At 37.8% G+C, this 22,705-nt stretch overlaps 1 protein-coding gene across 13 annotated transcripts in view; it reads left to right on the top strand.

Annotated features, from left to right (window-relative positions):
- The window catches only part of RAPGEF6 (Rap guanine nucleotide exchange factor 6), a 245,444-nt gene that overhangs the window by 216,809 nt on the left and 5,930 nt on the right, over positions 1 to 22,705 (top strand). For 10 of the 13 annotated variants that reach the window (XM_032769149.2, XM_075068129.1, XM_032769146.2 and 7 more), the window contains 5 exons: positions 5,148 to 5,339; positions 8,460 to 8,588; positions 10,356 to 10,469; positions 16,860 to 17,088; positions 21,854 to 22,362. In XM_032769149.2, the coding sequence (XP_032625040.1) occupies positions 5,148 to 5,339; positions 8,460 to 8,588; positions 10,356 to 10,469; positions 16,860 to 17,088; positions 21,854 to 22,362 (1,173 nt within the window). The remainder of the gene's footprint in view (positions 1 to 5,147; positions 5,340 to 8,459; positions 8,589 to 10,355; positions 10,470 to 16,859; positions 17,089 to 21,853; positions 22,363 to 22,705) is intronic. The other 3 variants (XM_032769151.2, XM_032769152.2, XM_032769148.2) reach the window with 1 other exon arrangement.

A 22,705-nucleotide genomic window follows, 5' to 3' on the forward strand; every position in this document is an offset into this window, starting at 1 on the left:
GGGGTGAGGGCTTCAGGGTGGGACCAGGAATGAGGGGTTCAGGGTGTGGGAGGGGGCTTGGGGCTGGGGCAGGGGGTTGGGTGCAGGCTCTGAGGTGTGGCCAGGGATGGGGAGTTTGGGGTGCAGAAAGGGGTTCCAGATTTGGGTGGGAGGCTCAGGGCTGAGGCAGGAGTTTGGGGCACAGGGTTGGGGTGTAGACTTACCTCCAGCAGCTCCTGGTCAGCGGCACAGACGGGGTGCAGAGGCAGGCTTCCCACCTGTCTTGGCACTGCAGACCACGCTGTGCCCCGGAAACAGCCAGCAGCAGGTCCAGCTCATAGGCGGAGGCACGCAAGCAGCTTTGCGCGACTCCCGCCCACAAGCACTGCCCAACCCCTCAGCTCCCATTGTCCAGTGCCTGAGGAGGGGGCAGCGCACAGAGCCCTGTGGCTCCCCTGCCTAGAAGCCAGACCGGCTGCTGGCTGCATTCGGGGCGCAGCGCAGTGTCGTGAAAGGTAAACACTAGCCTGTATTAGCTGAGCAGCACCGCCGACGGGACTTTTAACAGTGGCAGTGCTGACCCGAGCAAGGTGACCCAGTGTCTTACATGCTCCAACCCAGTACGGACCCACAGTTTGAAAAACACTGGTCTAAGGGATCTGCGAAAGATCGTTGTTACTATAGAGGAGTGGTTTTGAACCTGTGGTCCATGGACCACAGACTGACTGAGATTTCCAAAGGGGTCCGCACCTCTGTCTGTAATTTTGTAGGGGCCCACAAATGAAAAAGAGGTTGAAAAGCACTGTGCTAGAGTTCAGTCTTGTTTTATAGGAAAGTCTGTTAAGTAGTTGAGTGTCTGATCTACTTGTTGTTAATGCCTCACTCCTTTTTAAATGTCAGAATCCAAGTTGAAGTGAGACCTGATCATCAAGGTTTTACATGTCTCAAAGTATCTATGGTTAGACTTGGCAGAATTCAATTTTTATTTTTTTATAATTTTGATGGCTAATATGAATGTTTATTTATAAGCATTTTAATGTTTTTATCCATTTAAATGTTACAGTTGTGGAAAATTAAGCGGGGAGATTAGACAGTAGGCAAATCAGACGATAATTAGTTAATGACAGTAGACATTGGGTTTGAGAAATTTTAAAGCTTTATAACCATTATAATACAAATTGTCAACATCACATGTCAAAATTATACCAAGTGTATATTCTTCAGTCAAACTCTGAGTTCTCATCAGCATTTTTGCTTACTTTGTCTATCTGCTAATTTCTATTATCAATGGAAATATTTTTTCATTAGTATTTGTGCATACAGTGAAATCAGTGTTTACTGATAAAATCGAATCCTTCCAAGCCTATGGGTGTGTTTTTAAGAAATATGCAGGGACACCATTACCAGTGAGTGTCCAGTGCTGTTCCATTTTAGTATTGAGAACAATCTCAGAAATACTCATTAATTTTAGAAAGTCAGTTTGTGATTAGTTTCTTATAGAGGCCCTTTTATCCCCCTATAATTTTCTGTTAAATGACACCTGCCTAACAGGTCATATTTCCAATTTTTTGACAGTATCTTCATCTGTGAATTGAGAGGGCTTTCTATTTAAGATTTCTCATAATGTTGTTGCTTATACAAAACATTTATTAAAAGTTTTCTATAATGGAAGTGATTTGGGGCTCATGCAAATGGCCATGCTTGGATCCAATTAGTAATTTTGAATTTCTTGTTGGCACTATCAGAGAATATGCCGAGTAATTTAAAGAAAAACAGTAGCTTGCATGAACAAAGAAAGCACAGCATGAACACAGCCTTTTTTCTGCTTCTTGTGCTGTATGTTTGGCAAAGTATGTTAATAACACAGTTTGCTCACACTTGGAGGCAGAACCATGCACTACATTTTATATTCAGTTTTCTTCTTTAGTAGCAATAAAAGAACATATAATGTAGAAGTCTCAGTATATGATTTATGTGTAAGCTTGAAAGATGACTAAGTGTCAGAAACATGTGTTACAAGGTCATCTTTCAATTCTTTTAAATAAATCATGGCATCCAGACTTCAAATACCGTTTATCCCGTTTGTGCAACACTACCGTTATGTATTTGTTTAGATATAGGATCTGTACTAACTATTTCAATTCCATGTGCTACAGCAATACAAGTCAGATTTTTGTGATGCTTTTACAAGATGGTATTAAATGGACACGTGAATAAATATAGTACAGAGAGAGCTGTACTAGTATAGCTGACTAGCTCGAATAACAGAGGAAACAAACCTTTGTAATTCAAGTAGAAAACAACAGCTAGTGGGAGTTGCTTAGGAATCTTATACCCTTTCCCTAAACCTTATTAACATTTTCACAACTGGAAGACTGCAAAAATGAGGACAATGGTTGCTCTCTTCTCAGCTATCAGGTTTAGGCCACAGCCAAAGTCTGATCACAGGAACTAGTGTTTTGACTTGTTCTGTTATGGATAATCCTATTTTCTGACTTTAAAACCATGCTGGAAGTGGAAAGAATTGTGAATGAAAAGTACACAGTGTCATAACCTACTATGGCCCTAATTTAGCAAGGTACATAAACATGTACCTAATTCATTTAGTCCCACTCCAGTCAATGGGATTAGTCCTGTGCTTAAAATTACACTCATGTTAAAGTGTCTTCCTGAGTTGGGGCATATATACATGGATTCACAAGTGAATAATCTTTCTGAAGAGAGAGATTCAGAAATTCAGCACAAACACGCTGCTTCTCAGCAAGGTGGATTGAATTAAATCAAGGTGATTTAAATCACTGATTTTAATCATGATTCAAATTAGTGTATTAAACATTGATTTAAATGATTAATTTAAATGTGTTTTCACCTTTGTACTTCGCTGTTGTTTTCCTAAAGAGAGGTTGATTATCACTGATTAGTAACCACTAAAATATGTTTATTTGCAACTCATTATAGCCTTTGCATAAAACTTGGTACTTTTTTCCTAACCAAGAGAAAACACTATACACATTTCTTTAAGCAATTAGCTATTCAGAGTATTAATTTTTACATTTTTAAATTTGTTAGAAAATGCTGAAAGATGCATTTTTTTATTTACTAGAGGGTTTAATTTTTTTACTTACGAATTGTGTCAAGCTCTAGATGAATGAAATTTGGATTTCAATTAAATTCATAACAGCATTTTAAAGGTTTTAATTAAAACTACCTTTAATATGCAGGCTTCATAAGAAAAGTAAATTTGTAAAAAGTTTTTTGCATTTAAAACTGATTTATTAAACAAAGGAAGTATTATCAGTAGTTAGTGAATTGAACTGATTGTTTCTGGTCAACCTGTCCTTCAAGTTTTTAGAACTAGTAGATATCATCATCTCACAATTACAGTAGTTTTAAATTCATGGACTGGGAGAAGAAAACATGCTTTTCTGCCTTTTCAGCTCCCAGTCAGTTTAACTGTGAATGAACTAGTCATTAAACAAGGCCCGTCGAGATAAATTTGGAGCCCAGTACATCATGTGAACTGGGGACCCAACCCCTCCCATATCCCTTTATTTATGCAAATGTTGCAGACATTATGGGGAGGGGCTAGTATTATTTTCCCTTTTCCCTCAGCATCTGTACATTGAACTGAACCAGTTGAATAAACTGAAATGAAGAAAATATTCTCTCTGCACCTGCAAAAGAGGCTGTTTCTGTCAAAAGCTGATTTAGCACTTCAACAGTCTTGTTCCAGGTACTTAACCAGTGACTTTCACCAGTTCAGTGGTTTGACTTTCTTTAAAAGTTTGGAAGCAAACATGTACTGCTTGAGTAATATTATTTTTATTTAATTTAAATTATGTTAACAGATCATAGTTTAGACATTAGCATAAGTTATTATAACAGAATTAATTTTATATGTTTGTTTAAAAATACATTAAATTTAAAATAAAAAAATCTCATTTAATTTTTTTTAAATCAATTTTTGTTTACCTGGCTTCTGAAGCTGTTGTCTAAGTACTAAAAATTCACCTAGTTTTGTTTGCCTCAAGACTTGATACTACATGGACTCTAACATGTAATTCTGTAATCCTAATGTTGCAAAGTTAATTTAAAGAGAATAAATCAGACACATAAATGTCCTTAATATCAAAAACATGTTTAGTAGTTGATATCTGCTACAAGTCAAGACAGCCTGATCACAGTGAAAGAGGGCTTCTCTGTAGGATGACCACACATCCCATTTTGGCTGGGCACTTCTTTTTTTAAGCTCTGTGCCAGCTGTACGTACACGCTCACACACACTCACTCACTCTTTTTTTGCAAAGCTGGGCATTTGTCCTGTTTGCCTCTGCCAACTGATCCAAACAGGACAAATGCAGTTTTGTCAAACAAGTAGGATGCAACCCCTAGTGGGGCGCAAATGACCGTGGGGGCGGGTTGGGAATTGGCAACACCAGCCCCACATGGGAGGGAGAGCAGCCCAGGCTGAGCCAGCCCCATGCAGGAGAGCGAGCTCAGGAGAGTGACTCGGGCCCATGCCAGCCGTGCATGTGGTATCCCATTTTCCTTTTGGGAAAATACAGTCACTTTACTCTTTTGGAACTGCCCAGGATATAAATACCTGGTCACCTGGAAGGGTAGTGCCCTCTCACATGCACCTCATCCAGCCACTTCCTGTTCCTCCCTGCTCTGTCCAAGTAAACTTGCTCATTCCTTCCCCTCTGCCACCAATTGCATAGGGAGCCTCCTATAGGGTAAGCTACCTCTTTTCTTCCAGCTAACTGGACAAAGGACCCCTGTGTACAGTTGCTGTGAGGACACTTTCTGTATAGTTGTGATGTTCATGCTTTTCAATGTTGTAATTTTGCACTGAAATCTGAAATACGTTATTACTGGAGTTCAGTTATAATGGGAGTAAATGAAATAATTTCTCATTGCATTATGTGCCTACATAACTATTTGAAAAAATATTGAAATACTAAGAATATTTTTAACTTGTTTTTATGTATTTGCCTCTGTAATATAACAAGACTGGAGTGCCTTGAATAGATATTATCTATGTTATAGTATAGACTGCTGTTTAAAAGGCTGTTATTATCTGGTCAGTCATTTTCTTCAATATTGCTATAATAAATCTTGCAAATTAGAGTGCAAAGTTACTAATATTCCACTTTTTCCCATAACAGTGACCAAGAATTTAAATGAGAGAAAAGGTGCAAAATCCTTAGAAATGTCACCAATACCCATGAGGTCAGTTGGTCAAACCACAAAAGCCCATCTGCATCAACAAAACAGAATGAGCCAAGTTCTCCAAGTTCCAGCTGTTAATTTGTACCCTATTAGAAAAAAAGGACCAGCTAAGGACCATGTCACCTTCAGTGAGTATCTGCAATTTGTATTTCCAGTATTCAAAGTAAATTGTGTGGTTAGTAAGTTTGAGAAGGGGAGAGAGATTGGATTCCAAATCAACCAAGTATTTGAAATATTTATTACAGAAGCATTGCAATAGTTCAACCTCAGTAGTTCAAGGTTGCATTTACCTTTTTCATTTATAACATGTCTCAAACTCATTTCCATTTAGTTATGTATAAGAAAGCATAATGTTTATCCCACAAGAAAGAACAAAACATACCTTAAATTATTTGCACAACTAAGTTTCTAATATCTTTTTTAGTTCTTAATGTTTCAAATTACAAATCCCATTGTATGTAAAGATACTTTCTTGCTTTAGTTTCATAGGCCTCTTCTATAACACATATGTTAGCAGGAAAACAACCATTGCCTTGGAGAGTGCTATTTAAAAAAGTAGAACAAGTTCAGTTTCTGAACCAGGCTAATTAAAGTGAATACAAGCCTACCATCATAACAGGGCAGATAGCAGGTGATTTACCATTGTGCCGAGCAGTATATATTTCTATTCTTCTGAATGGAAATCTTACAAACTGAGTAGAGTTACATTCTTTTTTGCCTTCATGATATAATGAATATAATACATTTTAGTGAGTGTTATCACAGAAGTAAATCACAGGAAATTTAATATTTCAAACTGTGGAGTACCACTGTAATAGCATTATGGTCAAACAGAACAACATATGTTTTAGTGTTATTAGTAACTCTTAGTAAGCATCAAATAGTATTTTATTTATGTTTCCTGTTATCTAAATTTACCAATGTCTGAGGCTCTCAGGGTTCTATATTAAAATGCTGCTAAATAACATCCCTTTGACCTATTTCCGTCTCTGAAATGTTTATGTTGCTTGCTTTTTTTGTCTTCATGACTTTGAATGATACATAATATTTTAAAGCTAAAACAATTTTAAATGACATTAAATTATTCACTAAAACGTATAAAATTAGTGAATAACGTAAAACAATTCTGCAGTGAATTGTGCATCGATTTCTACTTCAAAACTTAAAGATGACATCAAGAAAGTTAGTTCAACTTCGCAAAAGTTGTTTTCCTCTTATTCTTACTGTTATTTCAAACATGGACATAGATTTGCTTTCTAACTTCCTATCTTTAAATTGGCCAACAGAAACTGATTCCTCTCATAAAATTGTTTTATCCCTGATTGTTTGAAGATGCAGGTTCTGTCAGTCATAGATTTTAGCACTGCAATGTGAGTGAAAAAACAAAATACTAAGCTCTTTATCGCACATCCTGATTCACTGCCTCACAGCTTCTTAACCAACACTATGACACATCAAACATTTTTGCCACATCTTACATATCTTTCTTTAAAATCTAAATCCAAAGGAATAAAGTAAAGTGTGTTAAAGTGATGTCTTTCAGGGAATATAACTTTTTTATAGTAAGGTTATTTTCCATCTTCTTCTTCCTTCTCCTAGTTGTAGGAAGTAGAGTAAATGACGGACTTAAATAGCTGTTAAATTTTATTCATCCACCGTATCATTTGAAGTACTCCAGCTGAACAGACTCACTCTGGTATTGGAGATTGACTGCCAGAACTATGTGGGTCTGTTTTTATTTACTCTTACCTCCTTTATGAAAAGTTCAACACCTGTTGAACTACTGGTGCTCGAGATCCAACAAACCCTCATTAGTCATATCCTTCTTTAACCAGTTTTTTAAACCTGACATTTCACCTCTGCATATTTGGATGCTTACTGCCCGATATGATTACTAATAACTGAAAAAATACATTGGTGAGATTGAAGTACAATACTTGACTTAGTCTGTAATATCCCTTAAGCTTCAGGAAAAATAATCTTTCTGAGGAGGAAGTTGTTTGGGGAATAAATCTCTCCTCAGAGCACAATTTAGTAAGAGTGATTTCCAGACCCAGCCCAATTTCTTCTGAACTCTGCGGGGTGTGAAGACCAAATATTTGTCCTTCCTTAGGCTTATGTGGGGCAAAAGGTGGTACTAGTCTTTTACTGAAAACAACTTTTTTAAATTATCCATTCTTTTATTGGTTTATATTGATAATAAAGAGCAGCCTCATTTTTTTGTCATGAGCAATAAAAATAGTACAGCAATTGAAACATCGTCTGTTGCACAAATACTGAATTTTAATTTTCAAATAAATATGAGGCTAAAATTTTAATGATTGGCATGTAATCACCTCTTTTGTGCACATAGATGACTTCTTTAGCACTTACATTTCTATTTGCATACACAATGACCTGATTTATATGTGGAATAATGGTAATTTCCCAGGCAGGTAGACATGCAATTGCGGTGCATTTTTCTGTGCAGAGCTCAGGCCTCCTCCTTTAAAAATCTGGCCTCTGTGTGTTCTCTATTAAAAATGGCATATGATTCTGCTTTAATCTACTTAAGTGTCTGTGCAATTTGAGTTGTGCTTAATTTATGGTGTAACTGCGAAGATGTCTTATTTCTCTCCTGGATGTTTGTAAAGTTCAGTGTTTCACTAACAATGTATCAGGAACTTAACTGAATGTTTAACTGTAGTATACTACAGTACACAGGACTTACTAGTGAAGAATGGGAAAAGCCAATTTCTGTGTTTTGCTTCAACTAAGTTCTCTATATGCTTTTATATATATATATATTGGATTGACAGCCCTGGATACAAAGTTCTTTATCTCTTGAAGTGATGCAGCATGGACAGTGATCGTATACACTTCACCATGTCATAACAGTGTATTGGGAGGAGATTTCAGGCTTCATACCTTATTCAGTCCTTAATCTTTCTGCTCAGGCTCTCTAACAGGGTTTCAGTTGTGATGGTTCCTATTGCTGCCTGAAAGCCACTTAACTCATTTGAGATGGAACACTGAGCAATCATCATATAACAAATCTTTTGACCACTTCTGACCTGAGTTAAATTTGAAATGTCAACCCACTACTGCATTACTAATCTCCTTAAACAATGCAATGTCTCTTTCTGTTCATGCTTTTACACTAGCCATTATGCAACTTCACCCTTGGTTGTAATTGAAACAGATATCAAACATATTGCCTTGAAAGTAGAACAGTACAAATTAAATTTCTGTCATCATCATATGTACAGGTTCTCCTCAGAAGTCACTCAGTTTGTCTGAGGAAGTAAGTGGTAAGAAACAAGCAGAAGATAGTATATCTATGGCATCCTCTTTGCACTCCAGTCCTCCCGCTTCTCCTCAGGGCTCTCCACACAAAGGTAGGAGTATATGCTTCCATACTATGCTCAAGCTTCCATCTCAGGAACTCAGTATTTTGTTATACTGTAAAGGTTGTTATGGAGTTATCATTTGTTTATCATTTATTTAAGTGATTCTGTGAGTATAGCAACTTTATGTCAAGAAATAAATGGGGGGTTTTAGTAAGAGTGGATGAATGTATTTCTGTAAAAAATAATATACAATACACAATTTTCCCATTACAGTATGTACATTTTTGAGACTTAAGTCTGAAATTAGACCTTGTTAAAATTTTGAAAAGCACTTAAGTCCAGTTTTCAAAAGTGAGTTAAGCACTTAGGAGCCAAAATCTCATTGACAATCTATGTGCTATAGGCTCCTGAGTACCTGAATTACTTTCACAAATGGGATTTAGGTGCCTAGGTAATTTAGGATAACATTTTCAAAAGTTTCTCTGACTGAGCACTGCTTTCGGTGAACTAATGTATGTATGTCTTGAGCACTGCACTGTTAAATTAATCTTATACCTGGAACACTCTACCTCTCTAATCTTTTCCCTAATCATACTGTAAGTCTTTGTTTTACTAGCTTTAATGTATTTTTTTATTAAAATTGGCCTTGCAAAAAACATTAAGTACTTTTTTCCTCCATCCCTCAAAAATAATTCTAGCCAAACCCTGGATTTTTGCTGAACTACTGTGCAGACATGCTGTGACAGGAGATACAGGTGCAATGCCAGATAGAATTCAGGATCTTGGTGAAAACTTTGTTACTTACAAAGCTGTATTGGGAAATAAGTAATGCATCCTGCTGAATCCTGGGTCTCACCATTTACATTTTTGTGTTTGTATGCTGAGTTTTCCTTGCTATCCTGGTGTTCTGTGGGTCCACTTATTTTTAAACCCTTTGCCTTGAAGAAGCTACATCACAGTATTCACTAGTCACATTTGGATGGGATTCCCTTGGAAGCCGGTTAACATCACACTTACGAGTTGGCCAGAGCAGTCGCTGGTGAATAGTGTAAGGCATTTGTCCCGCCTTCCTTCACTCTGAACTGTTGTCTCTTAATTATTGACAACTCTGAGAAAGAGGTATTGGATTGGATTAGGAACCATGCATGGCAATTTATTGATCATCTTACACTTCTCAGCAGGAGATCATGCTTGGCAAGATCTCATGAGAATTTGCTTCTGGCACCACAAAACACTGTTTCTTTTAGGAGGGTGTCATTGGTTTTTGTTTTGTCATCATAAATATACATATATAAAACTGTATGTGTGGCCTTATTGAATCCTGCTGCCAGTTCTTATTCTGATGAGGTTTTCAAGCGTTACTTTTGCGTGTATGTTTCTGTAAACATGTGATTTCCATTAACTTTCATATAGTTCCATGAGAATCATATATCGCTCCTTCTGGATGATTTCATTAGTTTGACTTGCCTTTATCATGTGGGTTTTTTTGTTTGTTTTGAGGGGTTTTTTTTTAGTACCAGCTTGTTTTGATCAAGGTAGTGTATATCCCGTCTTGTATTTTGTACTAACATTCATTACTGAATTAAAATTCAAAATATACTTCACGAATGACTGAAATATCCTATCTCAGTCCTGAACTTCAGTTAGCTCTCCTATTGCAGGTTTTATTCTCTTTTATTCTGTGAGCTCTACCCAAAGGAGTCTTTATGCAGGATTTAAGAAAAAAGTCTTTATTAGGTTAAAATCAAAATGTTAATTTTGCTGTCAGATATTTTGTCATTTACAAAGATTTGTACATTGTGTGTTTCTTTGTAGTTGGTAACATCCAGAGGTCTGATAACTGTGGTCAAATGAATCTCTCTGGTTCCTCCTCATCGCTTGCCAGTGAAACCAGCAACAAGAACAGTGGGCAACGCAGCTATGGAATAGGTGGGATTTATTTACAAAAGAAAATTCAGGAGATCACTGGCAGAACAACACATGGTTCTGGCAGTAGTGAAAAGAAGGAAAGTGAGGATGATAGAGGCAAGGCAGAAGTTGAGAATAAGCACAGGAAAAGAATGAGATCCCCATTTGGAAGACATAGGGAAAGAAGTTTCTCCAGGGAGAGACCAGCTTTTACAAGTAAAAAGGAGGCAGATCACATTCAAGCTACAGAAGGAAATGAAAAACTAAAGGACATAGACAGTGATGCCCTAAGTACAAGTAGCCATGGCAACAGTAATACACTTGTCTGGTTCTGTCCACAATTGAGGCCCAAGAGGAGGAAGACTATATGATGCACTTTCTCCATTTTATATCAGGCATTTAAATGGTATCAGTATTGTACATAGGCATTTGTTCATGTTCAAGTGTGTGTGTGTGTGTGTATATATATATATATATTTTTAGTTACTAACAAATACCCCTTCACCTAATCTTTTTAAGGGCCGTTCTTCACCTGAGACTGGCATTAGAAATCATTTAAAATATTTGAATTAGTGTACTGTAGTGCCAAGGTTAGAAATTCTGTGTAAACACACAATCCTGATTTATTTACATTACCCAGTAAATTTTAGCTTCTTGAAATACACAGAAATATTAAAATCTGTAACATATTATTTATTCTTAAAAATTACTCAATATTTCTGCAAACTCCTGCAAATGTTGCTTAATAAAATCAGCCACTGTATCATGCTGCCTTATGTTTCTGTCAGACATACTTTAGTGTTCCTTATTGGTGACAGGGTAGTAATCTTGATTGCCCAAGAATGTACATTATGATATAAATCAATCCCTTCCTATTCCCAGCTTTGAATTTTTTATTTTATTTTTTTTAAAAGGCATGGTATCTCCTACTGGTCTGTTTTTTACTATGCTAAACTCCCCAGCCAGGCTCAGGTTATTATATTTACAGTTAGTAGATGTGTAAGTTATTATTTATTTATTTTAATTTTCAGATAGTGCAAGTCTGTTTCACAACAACTACAAGAACTCGTTTGTAAAGTTCTTTGAGATTCTTAGATGAAGAGTGTTTTAAAAAAAAATCCACTGTAGTGGTGTTATTTATTATGATGGTCTAATTGTTTAATTTCAGAAGTCGGCATCTGGGATAAAAGGTCTCTTAAAAGTTATACATGTGTCTAGGTTGGCTTTTCATTAAGCAGGAAAAAGTAATAAAGATACTTAAATATTTAAATTCATGAAAGGCATAAACAGATGAAATTTAGAAATATATGGTGTTGCATATTAATATACTGAAAAGTAAATAAATTGAGTTTAATCTAAAATGCCAATATTAAATACATTTATTTACTCTTAAAGTTACAGTTACTCTAGCTTGATAAACATGAACGTATCTGTCTGAAAGTTTAATTTGCGGACCCAAGCTTCAAAAACTGTAAAAATATAATCTGTAAATATATTTGAATTATACAGCATGGCCATTGCCTCCAAATGTCAGGTTATATGATCATTGTTATCTTGGTATACATGGCATCAGTTGTCATGCTGAGTCATACATGTCACTAAAATTGCTTTTGTATAGATGCTTCTGTTCAGATTTTTCTCTCATTCTGAAGTAAATGTTTCACTTACCAGTACAAAAGTACACCATGTAAATTTTTACTTAAAGATAAAGTGAGAAACTGTTCGTTCATGCTACTACAACTGGGAAAGAATCTTGATCTGAGAACAGTGCATCAGTTGCAAGCTTTCTATGGTCCCCTGTGAAGAAATTAGATAGCGCTTTGATTAATTTACCAGGAGATCTTAACAGAGGCTAAGTGAAGTCTCTGTCCTCAAGTGTCCCACTGTTTTCATCAAATGAAGGGTCAAGTCTTATGTGCATGTATGTGTTTGTACTCACAATAGAATATATAAACTCTAATACTTAGTAAGCATTATCTGTCTCAGTGCAGGCACGGGACACTGCTCACGTCTAGCTTGAAATAGAGTGGACCTTGTCCAGTGACCCTGTGGGAACCCTAAAGAAGGATGAAAATCTAAATATTAAAAGAAGGTAGAAGCCTTAGTCTAAGGCAGAGATCTGCTCATTAGTTAATTTTGCTTCTTGATTTACCTCTATTTTAATTCCAAAAATAGACTATCATAGTTGGACAGAAAAACATGAGTTGACCTGACTCACTACAAGAGGCCACTATTTTCTGCAAATCAGCTCTTAGACCACATCAACCCAATTATTAATATAAACAAAAAACTTCAGCAATCCAGCCAAATTTCCACTGACAGCTTATAATTTATTATGAAAAAGAGCTCAGAGGGATCAGAAAACCAATTGCCATAATTTTCTTTTAACGGAGTTTAAGTTCAGAATGAGAGAGCAATTTAACTGTGACAGACATTGCAAATGATATGCTATTGAAAATGCATTCTGTCTGTACTCAGAGGGAAAGCACAGAAAAGCTGCAGGAGGCCAACCAGTAAAACCACTATCACTACTACAAGATATCAGCTGCTAGCAAAACCATAATAAGCTTGCAACATATTACTTCTTTTTAAATAGATTTCAGAGTATGTTGGTTACTACGTAAGGTAACTGAAATAGTTCCACTCAGAACCAAAGTTTGTTTGGACATCCTGTACTTTCAGTACCTTTTTTAATTTTTGCTCATACATATCTCAAAGCACAATGTGTCAGTCATTAAATGTCAGGCAAGTGCCCATGACATGTGTATAACTAAAGTCTAGGCATGCAGGGTCCTTGTTTGGTTGGTAGTGGCAGGACTGGCGCTAGTATTTTTAACGCCCTAGGCGCACGGCCATTTTGCTGCCCCGCGCGCTGGTTCCGCGGCTCCAGTGGAGCTGCCACAGTCGTACCTGCGGGAGGTCCACCGGAGCCGCGGGAGCAGCGGACCGTCCGCAGAAATGCCTGTGGCAGCTCCGCTGGAGCCGCGGGACCAGGGGACCCGCCACAGGCACGACTGCGGCAGGTCAACCGGAGCCACCTGCCGCCCCCCCACCCTGGCAAAATCCCGCCCCCCAATAATCCTAGTGCCCTAGGCGATTGCCTAGGCCGCCTAAATAGAAGCGCCGGCCATGAGTAGTGGACTTTTCTGTCACTTGTTTTTAAAAACAAAACACCAGCTCGAGGGAGTATATTCAGTTTGTTTGAATTTTACAGTGTACCTAACAGCAAAATTGGTCAGAGTGAAAAAGAAACTTCTGCATATTTCATGGTAGTGTTCAAACTTTGTTTGAGATGTACCTACAATAAAGGAAGCAAACAGAGGCCTAATGAAAGCTGGTGTAATTGACTTCAGGTCTGAATCTGATTCAATGAGTCTAGAGCTATAGCACAATCCCAGAACCCACTGGTAGACAAATTTACTAGAAATGACAATTTTGTAACATGGCAAATGACGCCTTTTGGTAGTCAATCTCTTAATTTTGGTAGCCCATGTAAACCTCAGTGTGAAAATTATGCATGTTACCAAAGCTAGGGAGGAATGATATGGAGCACTCTATTGTCTTTCCTCTTCCTCCTCCTAATTTGTCTCAATCCATCCCTCTTCTCCCCCCTGCAGTCCTCCGCCCTTTTTGAATCTTTCTCTCTATTTTCCCTTTCTACTCCAGTTCAGGCTGGCAGATAACGATACAGAATTACTAGCAGTCCTTCACTATGCTAATTCAGCTGTAGTCCCTGCTGTGATTGAAACACTCACCATCCCAGTCATTTTACTCTCAGCGTGTTTGTTAAGCACTTCCATGGAGAAGCATTAGGCTACACTCCAGCTTCCAGCATTGATTGCCAAAAACTTTATGGGGCTCCCATGACACACCGATGACGTCCAACTTGCACTTGAGGACCACTAACTTAAACTGAAAATTAGCATTAGAGTAAAAAATTGAGTATTTATACATCCGTTTACCCATGGTATCACCAGAGTTCAGAAGCTAAAAAGTTAGAGCCCATTCACCTAAAATTGATATATTCCCTGAGCTGTTTTTGAAAGGGTGATGTGTGTTAAATTTAAAAACAAATAAGGAGCTCACATTTGAATCTAGATGTTACAGGTGATTTGTGCAACTCTTACCATATCTTGGACTATGCTGTTTAGGGATGAATATTGTTATGTATCCCATAAATCAGCCTCAGGATGTGTAAGCACTTAAAAATATCTGCCATGGAGGAGACCACAGACATAAATGTGCAATCATTCTGATGGCTGCGCTTTTTAAACTCTTAAACTGGTACCTTCTGTCTGTGGTTGACAATGTCATTAACATAAACATCGTCTCACCTAAAACTATCAGGAAACTCTTTAATGAGACTAGTTGATTCAATAGGGATCCACAGATACAGGTCTTCAGGAGCAAAGTGTCTCGTCTCTGTGATCCAAGATCAGGATAATTTTTTTAATCCACATTTCACATGTGGGGAGAGGGATAGCTCAGTGGTTTGAGCATTGGCCTGCTAAACTCAGGGTTGTGAGTTCAGTCCTTAAGGGGGCCATTTAGGGATCTGGGGCAAAAATCTCTCTGGGGTTTGATCCTGCTTTGAGCAGGGATTTGGACTAGATGACCTCCTGAGGTCCCTTCCAACCCTGATATTCTGTGATTCTATAACAGTACTCTGGCACTGAACTGGTAGAGCTGACTTTCAGTTACTGTATAAAATCACATGAAAAAACATTTGTAACTGTAGCAACCCTTGTATTAAAATACAAGGCAGCATCTTAGCGGCTTGACACAGGTTTTTATATTTATATTTTTCTTGTAGCATCTGGAGTCAGGATTGCCAATGATAAGAGGTGAAAGATTAGTTAAAAACTTGTTTGAAGTCCAATCACATTTGACAAGAAAGGAATGTTCTTTTGCCTCTTGAAAAGAGCAATTTGGTGCTCCTTAAATCACATGGGATTTTTCCAACTTGACAGCTTTCCATACTGCCACTTGGTTTCTGCAACAGTGCAGAGTGGGTAGTGAATTAGATTTCTGCGCTGAACGCAGCTGTGAATATTCCTCCTAACTTGTCAAGGCCTGAGGTAGAATTAAAATCTACAAACAACAAACAAAATTAACTGGAAAAGAAATATAACGATTTCTGATTACATTTACTTTGGTTACTATTCTTTAAATTTGTTTGTATTAGAGTAGCATCTAGGAACCCAAATCAAGGCTCAGGGCATCATTGTTCTAGGTGCTGCACAGACAAAAAACAGAGGAGAGTCCCTGCCCCAGAGAGCTGATGGTTTAGGTGTCCAACAGGATACAAGAAGTGGACAGAATAGACATACAGGGTCGGGGGGGAGGTGAAAACCTTAAAAAAAAAAAAAAAAAAAAAAAAAAAAAATCTTCCCCAGAGCTATTAATCTCTTCTTTTCCCTCCCAGGCTGTAGAAGAAAAGACTTGGTTGGTTTATAGGGGTTGTATTGTTTATGTATGTGAGAGAGAGAGAGAAAAGAACATGTTAAGAGTGGCCCAAGTAGAAAAAAATAAGTTGTACATTTTGTTCTGAAAGTGGTGAGCTTACCATGGGAGTGCGTTACACAGTGCAGGTCCAGCTGCTGTAAAATTTCTACCTCCCATACTTGTGAGCGGCCCATTTGAGTTTCTTGATTCATAATGAGGTAAATAAGAAAAGTGAGATGGAGCATATGTCTTACCCTTCAGTGTTTGTAAATTTTGGCAATGATCTGCATACCCTCATTACACCACATGTCTGCACTTTCAAGTGGGGGCATGATTTCTAATGGGTAGGCATACCTGTTCTAGCTTTAATTTAACATGTACTCTGGTTGCTAGCCCGTTCTGAAGCCTGCCACCACATCTGGTGTTTTGCGAATCATGTTCTTATTTCTAAACTACTATGATTGCCTATACTAGGTAGATTAAAGCTGTTCCACAGACGTGCCTTTGCTTGCAGTGGAGACACTCCTCGTTTTCTGTTGAATTTCACGCACAGTAGGTGGTACAGGAAGATTGGGGGAAATACATTATTTCACTAGTTAAGGTTGTTCTACTTGTGGCTGAGTGGTTGTAGCATTGAACTAACCTGGCACAACAACATAGTATTCAGCAATGGCAGCAAATTGCCCCATGATTATATGTAATGTTAAGTTAACCTCTTGGTTTAAGTGGGACTTGGCTGTAAGTACCAGCTGATTTTGGTATTTGCATGTTGTACTGATAAATCCTGATTCCTGTTATGAAGGGTAGTTGCATAAAACCTACAGAGAAATAGGCATGAGGGAGAAGGATCTTTCTGAATAGCCTCATTGAAATATTTTTAGTGCTTTAATGTGATGGTGAATAAATAGACTTCACCTTCTCTTTTTGATGTTTTTTCCTATTTCCTGCATGTCTTATCTCATTTAGGCTATGCCCTCATACCATCCACTAAAGCTGATAACTTCTCAGACTCCAGCCACAGTGAGATCTCATCGCGGTCCAGCATCGTGAGTAACTGCTCTGCCGACTCAATGTCTGCAGCCCTGCAGGATGAGAGATGTTTGCCTCAGTCTCTTATTGTGATGGATTCAGCAGGAGGAGTAGAAAGAAAAGAAGTTCCTCAACCATCGGCTGAGTATAGCCAGCCTACCACTGGGTGAGAAGTGTTTGTGCTGTGGTACTTGGCTGACTGACGTTAAGGAAAAAGAGCGAAACACTTTAGACAAGACACAGTTAAGGGTCATGCTGTAATTATTATTATTAACTTGTTGACAGCAAACAGTGTGCTAGCTGCTTTAAAACGTAGGGAAGGGCATTTTCGCACAAGGAGTTTGCAGTATAGTTTAGACAGACAAGAGCTTCTCTGCATCAGCAGATTTTGGATAAATGTCTCTTGCAGGAAAATGCAAATACACTGAGCGCTTGAATGATATTTAACAAATTCCCTCCTGTACAGTGCTGAGGAAGGCAGCTGAATGAGAACAGCATGCTAGCAGTTATCGCTGGTAATCAGTAATACCAGTCACATCAATACTTTAATGTTTAATATGTAACCCAAACATTTTATAAGTTGTTTTTATGATTGTTGAGGCTGATTAGAAACTAGTAAATCATCTTTTGCCTACTAAGGTTCCCATACCAGACATTTTGTTGCCTTCTTAGTAAGATGGCTGCCACCAGTAGCTCATTCAAAGATGCCATGTATATCTAAAAATGTTGGGCTTGATCCTGTGATGTGCTGGGCCTTGACAACTTCTGTTGAAATCAAGTAGCTCAGTACCTCTTGGGATCAAATGCTGTCTTTTCAACCACAATGTATTTTATTCAGGGAGAGAGATTCTCTTTACATTTGAAATATCAAATACCTGGGCTGAGCTAGTGGTCAGTTTTTAAGGAGTCATATTAATGCTTGATATGCCACACTGGCAAAGATCTGCCCGTGGAGAGAAGTGAATGAGTTTTTCTTATGAAAAAATAATACACACTTTTCATTGTTGAATACTATGAGGAGCTGTGTCTACTTGTGCAGCTGTGAAACCCAACAATAACATGAGAAAGAATAATCAGTATTTTGTAGTGCTTTCTCCTTATCAGTGAGACTATTGGAGAGAGAGAGCATTGCTAAGATCATATAACTTCTGAATATTTACCAATCCCAGTTTTTCCGGTGTGCTACAATTGGAAATAATAGACCTATTTAAAGGTGCACTTTATAAATGAAAATAATTCTTTTCTAGAAAGTACAGCACCTTGCAATTTAATCAGAGATACTGACATTTATTTACCGCAGACCCCAATGTGCCAGGGTATTGCAGCGCATAAAATCAGTTTTTCAGAATGCATACTGTTGCATTAAGGATAGTATTGCAGCCTGAACTTGGTATTTTCTTGTGTTATAGTTTAAAATCAGATCCTTTGAACTCTGAATTATTGCGGTGTTTTAGTTTCCATAATTTTTTTGTGAAAGAAATATTTTTTGATAGAGTTCAAAAGATAGAAAGGCAAGGGAATAAAAAATGCTTCTAACATGGTTCTGACGTGTTCCTAGATTCCATAATGTGTCAATATACTGTAAATGATGAATTTTGTATATTATCCTTGATATTCGTTTGTAGCACAATCCAGAGCTGCTCAGAAAGGTTTTGAATGGTGATTAGCAATCATCCTTTCTGTATTCTGGATCCATATAAAACCAAGTTTAACCATGCACTGACAGCATTAATGCAATTTCTCATTTAAATAAATAGGTGCTAAGTAGCTTCCTTTTGAATCTTAGTATTTCTGCCGTTTAAAATCCTCTCTACAAATGCCTAAGCCACTTTGTCACAGTCCCTCAGTAGGCTGCCCCTGAGGCCCCTTTGCAGCCCAGAGTGCTCTTCTTTCAAGAACAAGGCTTATGCCTCCACTTCTTTTTAGGGTAACATCCTGCAATCCAACCACGCTCCAACTGGGTCTCCAAGGTACTCTCCTGCTTGCCAGCCATGTTATGTTAGGCTGGGAGCCCATAACATATGTTCGCAGTGATACAGAAACAGCTTCTTCAAAACAAAGCATGATTTATTTTGTCAAAAGGTACACAACACTTAGAGAAGTGGATATATAATAACAAAAGAAACCTACATGCATATTTCCTTACCTAAGCTTAACCTCTCTGTCCATAGCTTAAGTGGGTCTGGCTGATTCCACCTCTTGGAGTTGGGTGGTCAGCTTACAGCATATTCCCTCTGTCTCTGTCTGTGTGGCAGCATACTGTGGGGCTGACCACTTCCTTCCTCCCTTTCTGCCAGGGGCACCTTTTAAACCATTCAGTGTCTTTTTGATTTTTTTAGGATCTCAGCCTTTAGCAAAGTTAACAGGTTTTTTTACCTCGAAGTAGCATCTCCCAGTAATGGTCTAACTGATTTCTTAGCTGCCCTGAAGGTGTGCACCTGAAACTAACTGAAACTATGTCTACACTACAGCTTATGTCAGCAAAACTTATGTTGCTCCGGGATCTGAATATTCCACCCTCCCTGAGCGACATAAACACTTGTGTGCACAGCACTATGTCGGCGGGAGAGCTTCTCCCGATGACATTGCTTCTGCCTCTCACAGAGGTGGTTTTATTATGCCAATGGGAGAGTTCTCCCCCGTCAGCATAGAGCATCTTCACCAGACACACTGCAGAAGTGTAGCTGCACTGGTGCAGCTGCACCGCTTCAGCACTGTACATATAGATGTGGGCTCAGTTCTTGTTTTGTTTCTTGTCTAGGTCAACTCCTAGCTGCAGTCTGAGTTGAGTTCAAGAAGATAACAATACAAAATTGAGCAGAGAAACCAAGTCGCACATAATATTCATGAGAAATAATGTAGCCATTTTCCAACTTTATCACACACATTAGGGATCTACAGCCTTGCAATACTTTTATCTTAAATAACTTCTGTTGTAGGTACTGCATACAAACAAATGTCTGTAACAGATCAATTTCAATATGTGGGTTTTTTCTGCATTTCTGCAACATAAAAAAAATATGGTTTTGTTTATGGAAGATGCATTTTATTTTTTATTTTATTTGTATGTATTTTTACTTTGGGGGGTAAATGTTATTTTTAGGGCTGTCAATCGCAGTTAACTCATGTGATTAATTCAAAAAAAGTAATCACAGATTTAATTGCACTGTTAAACAATAAAATACCAAGTGAAATTTATAAAATATTTTGGATGTTTTTCTACATTTTCATATGTATTGCTTTCAATTAAAATACAGAATACAAAGTGTATATTATTTTTATGACAAATATTTGCACTGTAAAAATGATAAACAAAAATTTTATTTTTCAATTCACGTCATACAAGTACGGTAGTGCACTCTCTTTGTCATGAAAGTGTAACTTAAAAATTTAGAATTTTTTTTGTTATAACTGCACTCAAAAACACAAACTGCACTCAAAAACACAAACTGTAAAACTTTAGAGCCTACAAGTCCACTCAGTCCTACTTCTTATTCAGCCAATTGCTAAGACAAACAAGTTTGTTTACATTTACGTGCTGCCCTCTTAATTTACAATGTCATCAGAAAGTGAGACCATTCATTTGCATGGCACTTTTGTAGCCTACATTACAAGGTACTTACATGTCAGATATGCTAAACATTCATATGCCCCCTCATGCTTCGGCCACCATTCCAGAGGAATGCTGATGACACTCATTTAAAAAAATAATCCATTAATTAAATTTGTGACTGAACTCTTTAGGGGAGAATTGTACATCCGCTTCTCTGTTTTACCTGCATTCTGCCATATATTTCATGTTCTAACAGTCTCAGATGATGACCCAGCACATGTTCATTTTAAGAACACTTTCACTGCAGATTTGACAAAATGCAAAGACAGTACCAATGTGAGATTTCTAAAGATAGCTACAGCACTCAACCCAAGGCTTAAAAATCTGAAGTGCCTTCCAAAATCTGAGAGAGATGAGGTGTTGGACGTGCTTTCGGAAGTCGTAAAAGAGCAACACTCCAGTGCGGAAACTCCAGAATCTGACCCACCAAAAAAGAAAACAATCTTCTATTGAATCATAGAATAGAATAATAGAATATTAGGTTTGGAAGAGACCTCAGGAGACCATCTAGTCCAATCTTCTGCTCAAAGCAGGACCAACACCAACTAAATCATCCCAGCCAAGGCTTTGTCAAGCTGGGCCTTGAAAACTTCTAGGGATGGAGATTTCACCAGATGGTGGCATCTGATTCAGTTAATGAAAATGAACATGGCAGTCCTCCCTGTTTTGGGTTGTTATTGAGCAGAACCCATCATCAGCATGGACTCATGTCCCTGGAATGGTGGTTAAAGCATGAAGGGACATATGAATCGTTAGCACATCTGGCACGTAAATATCTTGAGACGCCGCCTACAACAGTGCCATGCGAATGCCTGTTCTCATTTTCAGGTGACATTGTAAACAAGAAGCAGGCAGCATTATCTCCTGCAAATGTAAACAAACTTGTTTGTCTGAGTGACTGGCTGAAGAAGAAGTAGGACTGAGTGGACTTGCAGGTGCTAAAATTTTACCTTTTTATTTTTGAATGCATTTTTGGTACATTAATTCTACATTTGGAAGTTCAACCTTCATGATAAAGAGATTGCACTACTGTAGTACTTATATTAGGTGAACTGAAAAACACTGTTCCTTTTGTTTTTTTACAGTGCAAATACATATAAAATATACAGTGAGCACTGTACACTTTTATTCTGTGTTTTAATTAAAATCAATATATATGAAAATGTAGAAAACATCCAAAAATATTTAAATAAATGGTATTTTTTGTTTAACAGTGCATTTAATTGCACAATTAATTTTTTTAATTGCTTGACAGTCCTAGTTATTTCTCTACAAACTTGTGTTTTATTTTCCTAATTTATTTTGTCTTCAAATTTAGTTGGTCACTAACTAGACCTGCTATAATCAGAGGGATGGCTGTCACATCTTCCATGAGTAATGAGGAGATCTCCCACGAACATATCACAATAGATGCTGCAGACAGTGGCCGTGGAAGCTGGACTTCATGTTCAAGTAGTTCTCATGATAATTTTCAGAATATCCAAAACCAGAAAAGTTGGGATCTTTTGAGTGCTTACCGCCACACTCATCTAGATGGACCCATTGCTGAAGTAGAACCTACAAACTGTTGCTCTGAAGAGACTTATTTGTATTCTGAAACCTTTTCCAAAAATAATCGACAGTCAAAAGCCAGCATGGAACATGATCAATCTCGGCAAAGCTGGGCCTCCTCGAGCTCTTTGTCAGACACGTATGAAACAAACTATGGGACAATTAAACGGAGAGGGCTGGAGAGCACAGCAGAGCAGACTGAGGTTTTGGACTCTAAGCCAGCCACTGATGCAAATTATAAAACTGTTACTTCAAGTACAGAAAAAGGCCTGATAGGTAAGCCAAGCCAAAAACCTATGGAAGCTTCCACATCTGTTTTGCATTTTAATATTAAGTTGTTAAGAAATTACATCAGCAGATCTGGGGGCTGGGTTGCATATTAAATCCAGTTTTACATGTGGCTTTAATTAAAGTAGTACCCAGACAGTGTGTTTTCAAACCAACTTTTTTTTTTTAAACTAGGAAAATTAAAAGAATAAAGCAACATGCTTCCTTACAGCCTTATGGAAATGCAGGAGGCCCATGTTCAGGGAAGTGTCAGGCATTTCTGCGTATGCTTTCAGTGTTCCTTTATTTCTTGAGACTCCTTTTTGGGACCACCTTTTTTAACCCCCCTCTT

This window comes from Chelonoidis abingdonii, chromosome 7 (genome assembly GCF_003597395.2).
Source record: "Chelonoidis abingdonii isolate Lonesome George chromosome 7, CheloAbing_2.0, whole genome shotgun sequence".
NCBI classification, from domain to species: domain Eukaryota; kingdom Metazoa; phylum Chordata; order Testudines; family Testudinidae; genus Chelonoidis; species Chelonoidis abingdonii.